The sequence below is a fragment of the Dunckerocampus dactyliophorus genome, chromosome 7, assembly GCF_027744805.1.
Source record: "Dunckerocampus dactyliophorus isolate RoL2022-P2 chromosome 7, RoL_Ddac_1.1, whole genome shotgun sequence".
Lineage (NCBI taxonomy): Eukaryota > Metazoa > Chordata > Actinopteri > Syngnathiformes > Syngnathidae > Dunckerocampus > Dunckerocampus dactyliophorus.
In genome coordinates, this window is record NC_072825.1 from 19,410,890 (window position 1) to 19,428,821 (window position 17,932).

At 39.6% G+C, this 17,932-nt stretch overlaps 3 protein-coding genes across 5 annotated transcripts; all 3 read right to left on the reverse strand.

Annotated features, from left to right (window-relative positions):
• Positions 1-2,116: 2,116 nt before the first annotated feature.
• LOC129185052 (low affinity immunoglobulin epsilon Fc receptor-like) lies at positions 2,117-6,386 on the reverse strand. Of its 2 annotated transcripts, XM_054781706.1 has the most exons (5): positions 6,348-6,384; positions 5,818-6,024; positions 5,662-5,742; positions 4,668-5,486; positions 2,117-4,084 (listed from the first exon to the last, which is right to left on the reverse strand). In XM_054781706.1, exons 2-5 carry the CDS (start codon positions 5,924-5,926, stop codon positions 3,705-3,707), a joined length of 1,389 nt encoding a protein of 462 aa, XP_054637681.1. In that variant the 5' UTR covers positions 5,927-6,024; positions 6,348-6,384; the 3' UTR covers positions 2,117-3,704. The 2 variants fall into 2 exon arrangements, with proteins under 2 accessions (XP_054637681.1, XP_054637682.1); XM_054781707.1 differs by lacking the exon at positions 5,662-5,742 and having other exon boundaries at positions 6,348-6,386.
• A 1,289-nt stretch (positions 6,387-7,675) lies between these two features.
• On the reverse strand, positions 7,676-10,932 carry LOC129185226 (C-type lectin domain family 10 member A-like). Its single transcript, XM_054782022.1, has 4 exons — positions 10,786-10,932; positions 10,624-10,707; positions 9,819-10,481; positions 7,676-8,329 (listed from the first exon to the last, which is right to left on the reverse strand). Exons 1-4 carry the CDS (start codon positions 10,889-10,891, stop codon positions 7,950-7,952), a joined length of 1,233 nt encoding a protein of 410 aa, XP_054637997.1. The 5' UTR covers positions 10,892-10,932; the 3' UTR covers positions 7,676-7,949.
• A 3,680-nt stretch (positions 10,933-14,612) lies between these two features.
• Positions 14,613-17,622, reverse strand: LOC129185166 (C-type lectin domain family 4 member M-like). Of its 2 annotated transcripts, XM_054781910.1 has the most exons (5): positions 17,476-17,622; positions 17,278-17,361; positions 16,742-17,119; positions 16,047-16,440; positions 14,613-15,942 (listed from the first exon to the last, which is right to left on the reverse strand). In XM_054781910.1, the coding sequence occupies exons 1-4, from the start codon at positions 17,579-17,581 to the stop codon at positions 16,061-16,063; spliced, it is 948 nt and encodes a 315-aa protein (XP_054637885.1). In that variant the 5' UTR covers positions 17,582-17,622; the 3' UTR covers positions 14,613-15,942; positions 16,047-16,060. The 2 variants fall into 2 exon arrangements, with proteins under 2 accessions (XP_054637885.1, XP_054637884.1); XM_054781909.1 differs by having other exon boundaries at positions 14,613-16,440.
• Positions 17,623-17,932: the final 310 nt, after the last annotated feature.

Here is a 17,932-nt window from a genome sequence, read left to right on the forward strand (position 1 = left end):
GATGTAATTTTTTTCATTTTTATTTTGGTCAATGGCTCATCTAAAATGAATGAGACATTATTTTTTTTATTGCAAATACAGTACCTGTTATAAAAACATTTTTCTGAAAGAAGATAAAAAACAATGATGTTTCAGCATAGCCTCACAATCATTTCTAAATAATCAATATCATTTCGATACTGCTCACAGCATATTTGGGGAATGTTATGATATGGAGTGATGTACTAACCAGTGTCCTAAAATTCTTTCTCTGGTATTTCAGCATCTCTCAGGATCCTGATGCAAATACACAATTATGTTCCCACACCATTTTATCTCCAGGCTATGCAGTGTGTGCTGTCCATGGTACTAGTTTATTTGCGTTGTGTGTCTGTTTACGGCTGTGTGCCATGTGGCTGAGGTCTAGTGCAGTAGTCCTCTACTGGTTTGGCTAAAGGACCCAAATTGAAATTGTGCAAGTCTTCATTGTGGGCAGAATTCCCTCATTAAAACACAACATGAGCTGGAGTGGTGAGGCGCTAGTCTCTTTATAGTGTAGCAATATACGGTATATAATATAGCAATTCTCCAGTGGATATAAAAGCTATCTAGCTGTGAGTCGTATGGACGGCACGTTGAAATCCCGCTCATTGTCCTTCCCCTCCTTCTCAAGCTTGACCAAGTTGCCCATAAACCTACCACGGACCTCATGGAGGTGTAGTAAGCAAATAGCACAGATGCGAGGTGCATTCACAGACATCGGCCATTACACAATTTTGTGTATGTGACGAAGACGCTCGCATCTTCTTCTGCTGTGCAACACAGAGATAAACAAGATGGCCGCAGTGCTCCGTCATGGAAGAAGATGCTAGCGTCTTCGTCACATACACAAGAATGGAGAGGCGAGAGTGCGCAGTAATACGGCGGGAGACGAATATAACGCAGACAGTGAATGGCATTGTTTTTAACAGCAGTACTGCTAGGCTGGCAAATCTTTGTTACGGTTAACATGATGTTTTCAAATATGAAGGAAATGCCTGAGAAAGTGGCAAAAAGCTAATTTTGTCCCTGTAGGTCAGGGGTGTCCATACTTTTTCCAGCGTGGGCCACATACTGAAAAATGAAAGGATGCAAGGGCCACTTTAGATATTTTGTAAACCAACACAGAGAGATATGCTAAGAAGCTACTGTATATGTAGCTCAACAAAAAAACTGCATTTCACCTTTGTAATATAGCTGAAATGCTACTAAAAATTATGTTTTTTTCCATAATAATACTGCATTATTCTTGTAAAATTGCAACTTTTGCTCTTCATTAAATTATGATCTTTTCTTAATATTTTTACTTTATTTCTGTAAAATTACAGTTGTTTTTTTCCATTTCTGCTTTTTTTTTAAAATTTTCCAACTATTTCATTTCAGCTTTCCTAATTATAACTTTATTCCCATAATATTTTTTATTGTTTAAAAAATAATAGTGTATTTTTTCTTTATTTCAACATTGTTACTAAAGTGATATTTTTCCTCATATTACGTTTATATTATGTAAGTTTATTCTCATAAAATTGCAGAAAAAAAATAACTTTACTGTGGTAAAATTTCTGTTGTTTTCCATTTCTGCTGTTGTTTTTTTTGGTATAATTTTCCAATTATTTCAACTTTTTTCTTGTATATTTTCTTCTCCTAATATTTTCACTTTATTCTCATGTTCTGAATTTTCCCCCAACCTAAGTTTCCAAAAATTATAACTTTATTAATTGTTTTTGACTTGAAAAAAAATCTTTAATATTTCAACTTTATGCTTCTAAAATGACACTTTTACTTCTACTATAAATTGTGAAATTATGTCTTTTTTTCCTCGCTAGATTACAAGTCTGACTTTTGATTGATTTCCCATTTTTGCTGCTGTTGTTTTTTTTTTTATTTCCTTGTTAAATCACATTTTTAGTCTGTGCTGCGGGCTGCTAAAATCACAGCCACGGGCCGCAAATGGCCCCCGGACCGCACTGTGGACACCATTGCTGTAGGTCATTTATGTGAAAAAACACAGTAAGGCAGGAACTAATAACACAGGTAAAAAAAACATAGTCTCTTAATTTCATTTTATTAAACTTTATTATATGAAACAACACTATAAACACAGCTGAACAGATTTAGCCACTACTGCATAATATTTTATATATATATATATATAGTATGTGTGTATATACACGCATACTGTACGACAATATGGAAGTCCTTAATTATGATATTTGTTGAATACATAAAATATGGTTCTATAATGTCTCTTTCAAATACAGTGTACACACAATACAAGAAAATAGTCAAATTGGCAAATATTTTTATCAACAAATATTGAAGCACAGAGGAAACATTCAGAATTGCAATTTTTCCCAAATTTTGGGGAAAAATTGGCCTCTGAAGTCGTGCAAACTAAGACCTCAAATCACCATCGCGCATGACGTCATGTGGGTGTTTTGTATATCTTGCGTAACTTGTGTTTTATTTTCGACGCCATCATAGAAGGCTATCAGTAATGGCAAAGACGAGAAATGTGATGATGACCACAGAACAGGAAATTTAAAAAATAAAGCTGTATAGATATTCATGTCCTGGCTGCTCAGTATAATAGGCCGAAGCGATGTTCCCATCACTCATAATAAAAAAAAGTGCACCAGAATGGACACTTAGCTGGCTGCCCCAATTAAATTTGGAACGACACAAGTAGATTTGGTGCTACTTATTTGCCCTTGCTCATAAACACATCAGAATGGGACTGTCTGTGCAACTCCGCCTGTTAACACACATGTAATAGTAGAATATATAATTTACAGTATATAATGTAATAATAAAGTGAACATTATGTAACAATGTAATACATTTTCACCTCATTATGAAATAACACATTTGTAAAATGTTTACATTTCTTGAATGCACTTTGTAATCAAAGTTTTGAATGCATAATAAACTTTGTCGCATTTTATAATATTGAAAGTGCAGGATCTACATTTTGTAATAACCTTTACAATATGGAACAGGTTATTACAAAATGCAGCTAAGTTTAATTTTCATTTTATTACAAAATACGGGTGATAATTACAAAATGTGGCGTTATTACAAATTGAGGTGAAAATCTATTTCATTTTACATATTGCACCATTATTACATAACGTGGTGGGACACATCTTACAAGCACCGGGTCTGCCAGAGAATAAAAAGATGTAGCAGGAGGGATCAGTGTTGCCAGCTTAGTTGTCACTATATTTAAGCAATTAATCAGACCCCTCAAGATATGAAATGAGACTAATGGCAAATGGCAAAGGCTCTCAAAAGGGACTCACTTGTTTGTGACGTATAAAAAGAAGTGACAGAAGAAAGTTCCCGTGTAGATTAAAGCTATTTGTTGTGCTTTCCCTCTCGACACAATGACGTCAATAGATAGCAGTCCTGTGGGAAACAATGTATTTTGATTTTTACATGCAATCACTTAGGAACGTTAAATGCCGATGAGCTTTTATGATGGCGGTAGTTAAACCCTTGATTTCTATTTCTATTATTTCCTTTGTACTACCGTAGTAGATTATGCACCACACTAAAAGTTGCACTGTGCAAAGGAATTAAAGGTGAGGATGTCTAATTTATTAAATGGCATATGGATGTGCAGTAGATATAAAACGATGACTTGTTCTGCACAATTAAACCTGAGGAAGCAGACCCACAAACTGTTAATCTTCACAAACCCAAGACAATTGCTCGCCGCAAGGCATATCGTTCCATCCCCTTCCTGAACGTGAAATCTCCACACAGTCCTCATTTCCATCTGAGTTGTTGGGCTCCCCTTTCTGCCAGAATCCTTTAAAGTCCAGTTCTTCCCCGTTCACCCACTTCCACTTGCCCTCATGATCCAAGTCAGACAGACCGATCCAGATTCGATCATAGTATGCGCTGACAAAATCCTGCTCCTCTCTTGTGGTGATGATGGCCAGGTCACCTCCTCTGTCTTTACAGTCTCTTCTACTTGCTTTCCACGAATGAGTGTTATCTTGTTTAGAAATGTAGTAGCATTTCTCCTGGAATTTGACCCAGTCCGATGGACAAAGTTTTTCTAGTGGAAACAGAATGAAATTGTGAATTGATCACTGTAAGGTAAGAAAATGTATAACAAGAAGAACAACTTCTTCTGTAGTCTTTAACCTTTTCACAAGACTTCCACACTTTGGATGATTTTTCAGTAGCCCTTATGAGCCAATGAGTCTGTTGATGTTGACAGTCCTTTTAACGTTCAAAGCTACCGCTCACCTCAGCTCTTTTGGATTGTGTCACTGAAGCCGGTGATTTGTTTATGAATGCGTGAGTATAGGTCTTCTGATGAACACACGTCATTTTCAATTCTTTATGAACAAGAATTAGGCTGCTTTAGTTTTAAAATAGGCTATTTATAACAATAAAAAAGAAGTTTTTTGCAAAAATATATTCTCAGCTGTGGCTGTTGCCACCCTTCACGTAGTCAGAATGGTACAATCTTGATCACATGACATTTTTATACGATTTGACGGCAAGATCGATAGCCGAAACAAAATCCTCCCAATCGAATAGTCGACTATTCTGCAACACCCCTACAAATAAAGTGTCTACATTCCTGGTATTTATCCACAGGTTTCAACTTGTTGTTTGTGTGGCGGTCTTACCTGTTCTGTCCTGATTTAACTCTTTAGCCTCCTCCTTCAAGCCATCTCGACTTTCAACCACGGTGTTGAATCGACTCTGCAGGACCTCCAACTCTTTGGTCAGATTGCTGGATACCAACTTCAGATGATCTCGTTCGTCTCTTAAGGAGTCTCGCTCAGTCATGACGGTGTTTCGCTCATTTTTTAGAGTTTCTTTCTCACCCTTGAGAGTGTCTCGCTCACTTCTGAGGGTTTCTTTCTCACTTCGGAGGGTGTCCCTGTCATTTTGGAGTGATATTTTCTCACCCTTCAGAATGTCTCGCTCACTTTTGAGAGTTTCTCGCTCAGTTTGGAGGGTGTCCAGCTCACTTTTGAGGGTTTCTTTCTCTCTTTGGAGGGTGTCGCGCTCAGCTTTGAGGGTTCCTTTCTCATTTTGGAGGGTGTCTCTGTCATTTTGGAGGGATTCTTTCTCACCCTTGAGAGTGTCTCGCTCCTTCTCGAGGGCTTCTTGCTCATTTTGCAGGGTGTCTCGCTCACTCCTGAAGGTGTCTCGCTGATATTTGAGGGTGTCACGTTCACTGTGCAGGGTGTTTCGCTCATTTCGGAGAACGTCTCGCTCGTTCTGAAGGCTGTCTCTATTGTTTTGAAGGGTGTCCCGCTCTCCTGTGACGATGTCTTTCTCTTTAGTCAAAGAACAGAGCTTGTTCTCTAACTGGTTGTTGCTTTCCAGCAAGGTGTTGTATTTGCTCTGTAACTTTATACATTGTGAAGTCAGATTATCACACCCCATTATACGAATGGGCAGTTGTTCGGTGTCTTGAAGAGGGGTTTGCCCGATATCTGCAAAAAAATGTGCAGATTTTGATTTTATATATAAAAAAAAACATATAGAGAAATGCTGTCATTAATAACATGTGTTGATCTACTTCAGCGGCGCATTAAGCTTTCTAGACACACACACACTTGCATACTCATTGTTGTTTGGACTTGCAATCATGTCAAGGCATGTACTCACGTTGGGCCACCATGGCTATAATAATAATCAGCAGAAGATACAGCAGCCCCAGACACACAGCAGCAGCTCCAATCCACCACACTGAGACACATAAAACACCAATCAAGCAGTGTCCATTCATTGATAGTTTTATTATATAATCATTAGCATTCTTACCTGATCTTGGAAATCTGTCTCCATATTGTGATGATTTACAATCCGAGTCCATCAAATTCCACCCATCTGTTCCAATCACCCCTGACTTGCTGTTAAATGTCACAGGCATGTGTACAATTTGTAGTCACTCTTTAGTCACCTACTTGTTTGTCACCCCACTTTCACAAGTGTTGCGTCAAAGCGTCCTTATTAAAGCTCCGGCATCTGCTGAATCAGGAAAAAAGCAATAGTCACGCCTTTTGGATGGATAGAAATTTAAAGAAGCAGTCTGACAACCTTGTTATAATGTGTAATAGGTGTATCGAACCTGCAGCACAGCTTTGTTTGTTCACAAACTTGACTTGACTTATCTATGTGTGCTGTTCTCAAGAATTAAAAAGACTCCACTTTACACGTACATGCTAACATGGCATTTGGGTCGTCTTTTATTCACAAAAGACCGATCTTTTAGCAATGTTGCAGGAGAGTCCTAAGTTCCTGAATGCAAAAACAGAAAGTCATAAGAGTTCAATATCATGAATGTTCAATACCTCCTATTCAACGGCTCAAATAAATAAATACACTCGTGTTTGTGACATTACTGTCACATCTAAGCACTGCTGTGCACTTATTTTGGTCCTGTACTTTGTTACTTCCTGTTTTTTTCAAAGCCTGCAGACTTCCGGGAGTTGGGCGCTGGGCAGAGCCACGGTCAGCAGCTGGTTGTGAATTTCATTTTCCAATAAGGCCCTGTCTACACGTGAACGCTCCTGTTTTTTTTTTTTTTTTGACGGGTTAAAGAAAGAGAATGAAAATCATGTCCACACAATTTTGGATTAGAAGTACCGTCCACCATAGAACGGATCACTGGGTGAAAACGATGTAATATATAGGGCAGGAAAAAACTATAGAGGAAGACAGAATGCATGGCCATAAGGTCCATCGTCTTCTTCTACACAACAAACAAAAACCAACAGTTTTTTACATGTGTAATTGTTTATGCGTCTGTGCTCCATGTGTAGTTCATTGAGGATGGCAAGGTTTTGTTCCAGTAGTTACAGTGAGAGGGCGGTGACATCATCGTTCTTAGAAAGCAGTGTTTTGCTTGTCCACGCGACAGCAACAAAGCGGTCTTGTCAGATTTTCCCACCCTGGAAGCCATCTTTAAAAAAATACCATCTCAGGGCACCCAGAACGCCGTTGCTGTGTGGATGAACGGTTGAAACTGTAAAATACGTTAGAGTTTTGAACTGAAAACGGACAGGCCCTCAGCCTAGCAGTATTTGGTGGCGTCTCAATATCACATGGTTGTTGGAGTATTTTTCCTGCCTTTGCCATTTGTTTGCTGCATGCCTTCCATTTGCATTATCAATGTTTTGCTACAAGTCTTTCATTTTGTCAGCTTTTGGTTACATTTTGGTAAGCTCTTGTGTAACTATCTTTTCTTGCTCGTAGTTTCGTCCAAGCAGGGCTTTTGCATGTTTGTGTTTTGACCATTCTTGTGTATTTTTGTTCTTTTTTCGCTGTATTTTTTGTGTTTGACCATTTTCATAAATGAAAGACTATATGAACTTTGCCTTTTAGGAAAAACAACCAGCAACAAATCAAACATTGTAAGTCTTAGCCACCTTTCAACTCATTTCAACAGACATGTTCCTGGTAATTCCTGGTCTAAATATACCATAGGCATACCTTTAGCCTGTAGTTCTCTCAGCCTCGTAAAACAAAGACTAAAGCTAAATTCAAAAGAAAAATAAAACAGGTTCAATCTTTACAATCTTGAGCACCTCCTCAAGAAAGGAGACATCTTGTTATACAGTAAAAATTGGCATGTTTCAGACAAAGTTGCAAATAGGTGATTAATCGTTGAATTTATTTGAACACTGTGATTAATTAAAAAATGTAATAATTTGACAGCTGTAGTTTTTACATGCAATCAGTTACAAATGTTAAATGTTTCACCCTTGATTTCTATTTTAACTATTTCCTATGTGGAAAAACACATTACAGATTACATTCTACCCGAGAAGGTCCACTGTGCAAAGGAAATTAAGGTGCCTGGTGTATTCAAGGCAGATGGATGTGCAGTAGATATAAAATGATGACTTCTTCTGCACAATTAAGCCTGAGGAAGCAGAACCACAACGTGGATGTTAATCTTCACAAACCCACGATAATTGCACACGACAAGGTGCATCATTCCATCCCCTTCCTGCACGTGACACCTCCACACAGTCCTCATTTCCATCTGAGTTGTTGGGCTCCCTTCTCTGCCAGAACCCTTTAAAGTCCAGTTCTTCCCCGTTCACCCACTTCCACTTGCCCTCTTGATCCAAGTCAGACAGGCCGATCCAGAGTCGGTCGTAATATGTGGTGACAAAATCCTGCTCCTGTCTTGTGGTGATGATGGCCAGGTCACCTCCTCTGTCTTGACAATCTCTTCTACTTGCATGCCACGAATGAGTGCTACCTTTTTTAGAGATGTAGTAGCATTTCTCCTGGTATTTGACCCAGTCCAGTGGACAAAGTTTTTCTATAGGAAAAAGAATCTGTGAATTGATCAGGCAACAAAATGTAGAACAGTTGCACCAGAAGTATGCATGTGTTTCTATCATTGCCATGACAACCCAGGCTCACCTCCTTAAGTGCAACATCATGTGCTGGACCAGCTAAGACACTTCTCATATTAGTGCTGGCACTCGCTGGCACTCATTTAAAGCTGTGTGTCGTGATAATGCAAACTTGTATCCACTTTATCTTTTCCTTAAATGGCACTAAGTTAGAATTTGGAAATTAAGTAGATGCTCACCATTGAATCAATTGTTAATAAAAGCAACACAAAGATGTAACATAAAGAACATTGCTCCCCATGGGGTAGTACTAGTATTAGTAATATTTAAAACAGGGGTGTCCACTGTCCCCCCCAAAGGGCAGTTTTTATTGGTCTGTGGCCTATTTTTAAGTAAACATGGCCAGCATTATGAATGAACATTAGAACTAAATTGAAAAGAAAAAAGGTCCTGTGAAAATGTTGTAATATTCTGTACTAATGACTAATAATGGTATTCTTCTGAATTTAAAACTCTTAAGATTTTTTCCCGACAATAAAATCTGAAAAAGATGGGCTTGTTTTCTATTCAGGGTCTACAGATTAACACACGCAAACCAGCACGTGGCGGTAAATGACTTCTCTCCAAGCGATTCAGAGCTTTTCTTCCTGTCACTCACACACACCTGGAGAGCTAATGCAATAAAGCTGTGACACAGAGACCTGTTTGAAAAAAGTATCTCAGAGGTGAGGAAAATTAGAAAACAGAAGAAGAGTTACAGTATGATGCAATGTTAGGATGATGGTGATCGATGATGCAGTCGTCAAGCAACTATTGAGCGGCTCAGAAATATGATATTCTACGACAGTACTTCTTATTATTTCAAGACTTAACAAGATTTTGTTTTAAAAATATTGCAAACACGGGTTTTGAAACAGAGCAGTCGTCTTACATTCAGGTTGATCTTATATTGGGGTCAGTAGGGTATTTGCTTTGTCACATGAATGTAAAGTTAAGGTATTGGCTGTTTTATCTTTGACTAGAATTAATTACATTGCATATCATAATCTACATTAGATTGATTTTAGTGTGGTTAATAACCAAAAGAGGAAGAACATCAAAGTGGCGCCTACAGGTGTTTACCCAATAACTAACAGGAGTAAACAAATGTTGTTTACCCATTGTGTTTAACAAAAAGGGGGCGCCTGGCAGCACATGCATGTCTGAATGCATGTCTATTATGTCACGTGCATAACAGTGGTGGGAATCCAAGAGTCTGATACGACATGATGGCCACACACTACTAATTAGACAAATAATGACTAAGATAAGATAGAAGATCTGTGTTTGTTCTGTTTCATTGTCTCACAAGGACTGATCTTTAATAAAGAATTTCCTGTGGGATCAATAAAGTGTCTACTTACCCGGTATTTATCCACAGGTTTCAACTTGTTGTTTGTGTGGCGGTCTTACCTGTTCTGTTCTGATTTAACTCTTTAGCCTCCTCCTTCAAGCCATCTCGACTTTCAACCACGGTGTTGAATCGGCTCTGCAGGAGCTCCAACTCTTTAGTCAGATTGCTGGATACCAACTTCAGAAAGTCTCGTTCGTCTCTTAGGGAGTCCCGCTCTGTCATGATGGTGTCCCGCTCATTTTGGAGAGTATCTTTCTCGTTTTGGATCGTGTCTCGCTCACTTTTGAGGGCGTTTTTCTCATTTTGAAGGGTGTCCATGTTGCTTTGGAGGGATTCTTTGAGCGCATCTCGCTCACTTTTTAGGGATTCTTGCTCGTTTCTGAGAGTTTCCTGTTCCTTTTGGAGAGCGTCATGCTCCTTCTGCAGGGTGTCTCGCTGATATTTGAGGGCGTCATGTTCACTGTGCAGGGTGTTTCGCTCTTTTTGGAGAGTGTCTCGCTCATTCTGAAGGCCGTCTCTCTCATTTTGAAGGGAGTCCCGCACCCCCGTGACGGTGTCTTTCTCTTTACTCAGAGAACAAAGCTTGTTTTCTAACTTGTTGTTGCTTTCTAGCAAGGTATTGTATTTGCTCTGTAAGTGGAAACATTGTAAAGTCAGATTGTCACACCCGACGACACTTAAGGGCAATGGTTTGGCGTCTTTAAGAGGGGTTGGCCCGATGTCTACAAAAAAAATGAGCAGATTTTGATTTTGTTTTCAAGAAAACACATAGAAATGCTGCTTGAAGTGCATGTAAGAGCTCTCGGTACCCACACACTGACATAAGCATTGTTTGATTGCAGTCATGTCAAGGCATGTACTTACGTTGGGCCACCATGGCTAAGATGATAATCAGCAGAAGAAGATAGAGCAGCCCCAGACACACAGCAGCAGCTCCAATCCACCACACTGAGACACATAATAATGCCAATTAGCAATGTCAATACATTGATAGTTTTACATACAGTATATCCTGAGCATTCTTACCTGATCTTGGAAATCTGTCTCCATATTCTGATTTATAACCCGAGTCCATCAAGTTGCAACCATCTGCTGTAATCGTCCCTGACTTGTTGTTAAATGTCACAGGCATGTGTACAATTTGTAATCACTCTTTAGTCACCTACTTGTTTGTCACCCCACTTCAAGTTTCACAAGTGTTGTGTCAAAACATCATTATTAAGGCTCTGGCATCTGCTGAATCAGGAAAAAAAAAAAGCAATAGCCACGCCTTTTGGATGGATACAAGTTTAAAGGAGCTGTCTGAAAAAGTTGCTGATGTGTAATAGGTGTATAGAACATGGAACAAAGCTTTGTTCACAAACTTGACAGAATGATTATCTTATGTGCACTGTTCTCTAGAAAAATAAGACTCCACTTTACATGCACATTCTAACTTACAGAGGAGTCAGCAAAGCTCATCAGCAAAATTTCCTGTGTGCAATAACAGGAAGTCACCAAGCATAATAGTGCAATATTATGAATGCTCATTCCTTCCTTTTTCCCCCCCATTTCTTGCTATTCAACACAGCAAATGAATGACAGTCTTGCCTCATTTGTGTGACATTGTGGTCTTTAGACAATAGGTCTTGGTTTCAGTTATAATACAGCTAGCTAGACAGTCTCGTTTATCGCTTTTAATTGGTTCCAAACCCATCCGTGATAAATTAAATTCCGCGAAGTATGATTCCTTAATTACAAATGGAATATTTTTGTAGTTAGAGCATAGAAAACCTGTTTATGTCTTTCTAAATACGATTTTTACATTTATTAGAGAACCCGTAGACATGAAATAACACCCTATAATCACTTTTACACTCCTATTATTCTTTGTGTGCAACACATTGCTCAACTGCAATGCGCAGGCTACGGCACCACTGCAGGGACACAAGAGGCGGCTGCCACTAGCATAGCAAGTTAGCGAGCTAACTTGTTAGCCTCTCCAATTTACTTAATTTAAACTTAGGAAAAGGTTTTAAACGGAGTGGGGAAGAAAGACAAAGTAAGAAGCCCAAACTTTACCACTTCCGCAGGGAATGGGAGGAGAACTCTGTCATGTCGGGCATGCCATGACTAACTACATGCAGTGTGAAGGTAATCTAATCTAATATGTCACGTCTCATCAGTATAATGCTACTGACACCCAGTGGCCACAATACTACATATAACCTGTCTTTCAATATTTTTTCACCAATAAAAGTCTATAGCCAACCACGAAACAGTGGTCATTTATTCATGAATTTTAGAAAAACCGTGATAGAGTGAGGGAGCGATGTTCGAACTGCAAAGTATTAATCAATCAATCAAACTTTATTTATATAGCCGCTTACATCAGCTCTAGCTGAACCAAAGTGCTGGACAACACTGCAAGATAAACTGTAAAAAAAAAAAAAAAAAAAACACAAGACGAACATAATTAAACAATAGATAAAATGTCAGTATTAAAATAAATAAAAATAAATAAAAGTGTCACGATTCTAGTTTGTGCCGAATGCAGTTCTGAATGAGTCTTAAGTTTAGCCTTAAACAAATGTAAGTCCGTCAATTCACCAGGTAAGACCTTCAAAAGCCTGGGACCAGCTACAGAAAAGGACCGATCACACCACTGTTTGCAATCGGGCTGAGGGACCTCAAACAGCTGTTGGTGAGCAGACCGCAGACTTCTGCTGGGGCGAAGAATGTTTAAAAGCTCACATGAATAAGACGGCGCAGCACCATGAACTGCCTTAAAAACACACATTAAAAGTTTCAAATCAACTCTGAAACGAACTAGAAGCCAGTGCAGAGAGCGCAGAGCTGGAGTGATCTAGCTCTGTCTACGAATGTTGGTCAAAAGCCACACAAGCAGCATTTTGTACCCATTGTAAACGGTTGACCTCGCGACCCTAAAAAGGAGAAGCGGTGTAGAAAATGGATGGATGGTTGGATGTAAACGGTTGAGTAAAGACTGGTTGATACCAACATACAGGGCTTTACAGTTATCAATGTGAGAACTTATGAACGCATGCATAGCCATTTCAAGATCTCGTCGATGAACAAAGGGCTTCACTTAGCTTAGATGTAGTGAGGGACAACTGTATTGTTAGACCTTCTGGTTTCTGGACATCCTGCCCTGCCTCCTGAGTCACTAAAATTGCAAGCGCATCCGTGATGCATCAGTTATTTAATTGTACTTGCATGAAAGCAATGGTAGCCCCTCCTCGGCAGTGTCACACTCCACACACACCCAGAGGTTGCTAGAATAGCCAAAAATAATATGACTTGAAACTTCATTGATCTACTAACATGGTGCGACGAGTGTTGTGTCTGTCAAATGAGCAAAATACCACAGACAATCCATTTTGCATGCTTGCTTTCACATATATGCAGAAGATATGCTGATTATCAGAACACACAATATAATGCGAGGACGACATGCAAATGTAATCATTTTGCTACCGCAATGCGATTGATTAAATCTGAAACCTGTTTGCGATCTGTATTTTTGCGTCTTTTTTTAGCACTTTTGGAAGACAGGCGCAAACTGGCAAAGCGCTATGTACGGACGCGCTCATTATGGAGACCGTATGCAATGACAGACGACGGACAGAGAGAATCTTCTGTGCGCTTTGTCAGCACACTGTCAGAAATGGAGAGCCATGCCATATCGCCTATGGAAAAACTCCTTGCAACACTGCATTTTCTTGCGTTTGGATCATTCCAGATCACCAGTGCATTAATGCCAATGTAATAATAAGCCGTGCGCCCCTGAACTTAATAGTGTGGATTTCAGTGTTGATTTCATTATATGCATCGACTGTATCTAAGTGGTGTGTAAGTTGCTAACGCTACATACTGTAAATGTAACCGATGTGTTAATTCAGTTAATTTAATTTCACCAATAATTCATTTTTCATTTCTCACGTATGTATTTGTTGTTATATGCACTTTTTTATGGGCAGTCTTTATTTTATTTGCATTCCTTTTTCTTGTGTGAACTTTGACATCGCTGTGATCTCATTTCCTGCCCTTCTTGGCCGGATCCTCTTCAGTCGCCTTCTGGACTGCTGAGGACAAGTATGTTAGTCAATAATGGCAACAATGTTTTAATATGTTAATATGAATATAAGAGACATTTCATGCCAGTGTGTGCTCTCTGTATTATGTACAGCATTTAAAGACAACTCACGAAAGTTACTGCTGTCAATTAAGCTAGGTTTGGAGAGTTCGTTTTTCATGTGGTTTTCTTTTTTTTAGGAGACGTGCGCATGAAACTTATTGAAGTTGCTGTACGTTTTATATGTTGTGCGCAGGTATGTCGGCTCCCTCTTTTTGTATATTTTGTTCGAAATGCTTCAGCCGCCTTCTGGACTGCTGAGGAGAGGAGACGTGTGCGTGAAGCTTATTCACGTTGCTGTACATTTTATATGTTGTGCACAGAGAAGACACGCCCCCTCTGGCTGGCAAGAGAACTGCAGCTGTCTCCTCGTCACACAAACGTCAAAGAACACAACGCAGAATCAATTTTTAGCCAGTGTCAGCACAGACCGGCTACATAAATACATTTTCAACATGTTTACATGAATATCATTACCTAATAAATTGTATATTTCATTATTTAATGGTGCAAAACGCAGATATTTACATGACATGTTGCAGTGTCGCCTGAAGTCAGCTGGGATAGGCTCCAGCATACCCCCGCAACCCTAATGAGGATAACCGGCAAAGAAAATTCATGGATGGATGGATGTTGCAGTGTAAAACATGGATTTTTAATAACAAAATACACTGGTCGCTTTATTATGATGATGTAACGTCTCTTTATTGCCTGTTCATTTGCATCCTCCACCCAGACCAGACCAACTATAGCTTCAAACCTCTTTTCTTTTATATATTTTTTTTACGGCCACTCTTCTCTCCCAAAATCTCCATAGGTGGTGTCCGCACCTATTGCGACTGTTCAAAATTGTGCCATAGTACAAATTGTGCCATAGTAGATGTCATAGTAGATGACATCCTGGGCAGTTTTTGTTCCATCCTGATGACAACAAATAGGAGAAACCTATTGATAAGACATACAACATACAGCCATGACATGTTCGACATCCACAAATTCCTCTCCGATCCCGTGTCTAAATGATGGGTTGGCGGTTGGACAACCACTGATGTGCATACAAGTGCGCCAGGCCAGGCGGGCAAGCACCGCAGACTCCGACTCCAACGAGAGAAAAGCCGGAGGTTGGTATCCGTACGACATGTGAAACAGACGGAGACCTGTGGCTGAGCTGATGAGGGTGTTGCAGGCGTATTCAATCTATCGATCCTTTACATTGAAGCTTCACAAATGCTGAATTACCCTCTGGGATCCAAGTAAACGGAACTTTAACAGATGTGAGCCTCAAAAGTTCTGCGACTCTACAAAAATTCCTAATAGACCAGCTATAGATGTTTGCGAAGCCCAGGAACCTTTGAATATGATGGAGGAGCGGTATAATGGCTGAGTGACGACCCGGTGGGCGGGGCAGTTTGTTGGTCCCAGGTCGGGACCTTATTGCCTAGCTCATTGCCCCTACCTCTCCCCCCACACTAGTTTATTCATGCTTGGGACACAGCTTGACATCCACTGATTGAAAGGTACACTACTGATGATGTGTACCAAAATTTACACCCTTCCCATGGCTGAGATAAAGTTCCCACGCCACTCTCAACATCCACGCCTCATGTGATTACCATTACCATTAAAAGCTCACATGCATGCAATCGTGCAATCCTTTTGTGAAGACAATTCAAGCATATGCAGTAATTGTTTGAAGTGCCATTATGGAGCGGTTAACTTATTTTCACACTTGTATGACAGTGTTAAACATGTTAAAAAGTCTGATACATGACGTCTTTCTTGTGTTTTCTTTCTTTTCTTGGGAGAATGAACAGAATAAGATTTTCATTGCATGGTATAACTGCTGTTTTACCATGCACATGACAATAAAACTCTCTTGAATCTTGAATCTCTTGAATCTTGAGTCAGCAACTCTCTCTCCATGCACAAATGCACAGGGTGAGTAGTAGAATTTTTTGTATTTTATATGTTTTGTATTGTTTACTATGAAGAAAAACAAATGATCAGCCAACCCGGTTGGGATTACGTTCTACCTCAGAAGTTCCATTCTGCAAAGGAAAATAATGTGAAAATACCTGATGTATTAAATATGCAGCACATACATGAATATGGATATGCAGTAGATATAAAATGATAAACTCGAGAAGCAGACCTACAAAGTGGATGTTAATCTTCACAAACCCAGGATAATTGCTCATGACAAGGCATATCATTCCATCCCCTTCCTGAATGTGAAACCTCCACACAGTTCTCGTCTCCATCAGAGTCGTTGGGCTCCCCTTTCTGCCAGAATCCTTTAAAGTCCAGTTCTTCCCCGTTCACCCACTTCCACTTGCCCTCTTGATCCGAGTCAGACAGACCGATCCAGATTCGGTCGTAATATGCGGTGACAAAATTCTGCTCCTGTCTTGTGGTGATGATGACCAGGTCACCTCCTCTGTCTTTACAGTCTCTTCTACTTGCTTGCCATGAAAGAGTTTTACCTTTCTTAGAAATGTAGTAGCATTTCTCCTGGAATTTGACCCAGTGCGATGGACAAAGTTTTTCTATTGGAAACAGAATAAAATTGTAAATTGATCTCTTTAAGGCAAGAAAATGTACAACAGCAACAGCTTCATAAGAAGTATGCATGTGTTTCTGTTTTCTGTTTTCCTTTCTCTTCTTTTCTATCCCCTCCTACTCTGCTCCGGCCACTCCCAAATAAAGTCAAATAAAATATACATAACAGGGGAAGAGAAAATCTGTTTAGCATGTAAGGGCATTTAGATCAACAATACTATATGCCACAATGGTTTGACAGGACAAAAGAAAAAAAAAGGTTTCAACTTGTTCATGTGGAGGTCTCACCTGTTCTGTTCTGATTCAACTCTTGGGCCTCCTCTTTCAAGCCATCGCGACTTTCAACCACGGTGTTGAATCGGTTCTGCAGAACCGCCAACTCCTTAGTCAAATTGCTGGATACCAACTTTAGATGATCTCGTTCGTCTCTTAGGGTGTCTCGCTCATTTTGGAGGGTGTCCCGCTCATTTTGGAGGGTGTCCCGCTCCCCTGTGACAGTGTCTTTCTCTTTAGTCAGAGAACAGAGCTTGATCTCTAACTGGTTGTTTCTTTCCAACAAGGTGTTGTATCTGCTTTGTAACTGGAAACATTGTGAAGTCAAATTGTCACACCTAATGGCACTAAAGAGCAGTTGTTCAGTGTCTTTAAGAAGGGTTGGCCCGATATCTGCAAAAAAAGGGGCAGATTTGAATTTAAAAAAACAACAACAAAGTGCTGTCATTAATAGCAAGTATTAATGGACACTGATCTACTTTAGCGTACTAGACACACCTTTAGCATTGCTGTTTGGACTTACAATCATGTCAAGCAAGGAATGTACTCACGTTGGGCCACCATGGCTATGATGATAATCAGCAGGAGAAGATAGAGCAGCCCCAGACACACAGCAGCAGCTCCAATCCACCACACTGAGACACACAAAGGGACACATAAAAATGCATTGTAAGTAATATGTATGTTCTAAATAAATAACAGCTATTGTATATTATATATAAATAGAAATGAATACTGGCAATTCTTACCTGATTTTGGAAATCTACCTCCATATTCTGATTTATAATCCGAGTCCATCGAGTCCCAACCACCTGCTCTAATGGACCCCGGCTTGTTGGTAAATGTCACTGACATGTGTACAATTTGTAATCAGTCGTTAGTCACGGACTTGTTTGTCACCCCACTTTAAGTTTCACAAATGTTGCGTCAAAACATCCTTATTAAAGCTCTGGGATTTGCTGAATCAGGAAAAAGAAGCAATGGCCCCGCCTGTTGGATGGATGCAAATTTAAAGGAACTGTCTGAAAAAGTAATGATTTGCTAATAGGTGTACAGAACATGAAGCAAGGCTGTGTTCACAAACCTGACAGATTGATTATCAATGTGTATCGTTCTCAAGAACAAATAAGACTCCACTTTACACGCGCATTCAAACATGGCATTTGGGTTGTGTGTTTTATTCACTAAGGCAGACTGATCCTCTAG

Excerpts from the sequence above, each read along its gene's own strand:
- LOC129185052 (XM_054781706.1), bottom strand. The coding sequence starts at position 5,926 with ATGCCTGTGACATTTAACAGCAAGTCAGGGGTGATTGGAACAGATGGG. Across the intron at positions 5,487-5,661 it reads TATAGCCATGGTGGCCCAAC|ATATCGGGCAAACCCCTCTT; the intron begins GTGAGTACATGC and ends ATTTTTTTGCAG. Across the intron at positions 4,085-4,667 it reads GTTAAATCAGGACAGAACAG|AAAAACTTTGTCCATCGGAC; the intron begins GTAAGACCGCCA and ends TGTTTCCACTAG.
- LOC129185166 (XM_054781910.1), bottom strand. The coding sequence starts at position 17,581 with ATGTCAGTGACATTTACCAACAAGCCGGGGTCCATTAGAGCAGGTGGT. Across the intron at positions 17,120-17,277 it reads CATAGCCATGGTGGCCCAAC|ATATCGGGCCAACCCTTCTT; the intron begins GTGAGTACATTC and ends CTTTTTTTGCAG. Across the intron at positions 16,441-16,741 it reads GTTGAATCAGAACAGAACAG|AAAAACTTTGTCCATCGCAC; the intron begins GTGAGACCTCCA and ends TGTTTCCAATAG.
- LOC129185226 (XM_054782022.1), bottom strand. The coding sequence starts at position 10,891 with ATGCCTGTGACATTTAACAACAAGTCAGGGACGATTACAGCAGATGGT. Across the intron at positions 10,708-10,785 it reads AGACAGATTTCCAAGATCAG|TGTGGTGGATTGGAGCTGCT; the intron begins GTAAGAATGCTC and ends TATGTGTCTCAG. Across the intron at positions 10,482-10,623 it reads CTTAGCCATGGTGGCCCAAC|ACATCGGGCCAACCCCTCTT; the intron begins GTAAGTACATGC and ends TTTTTTTTGTAG.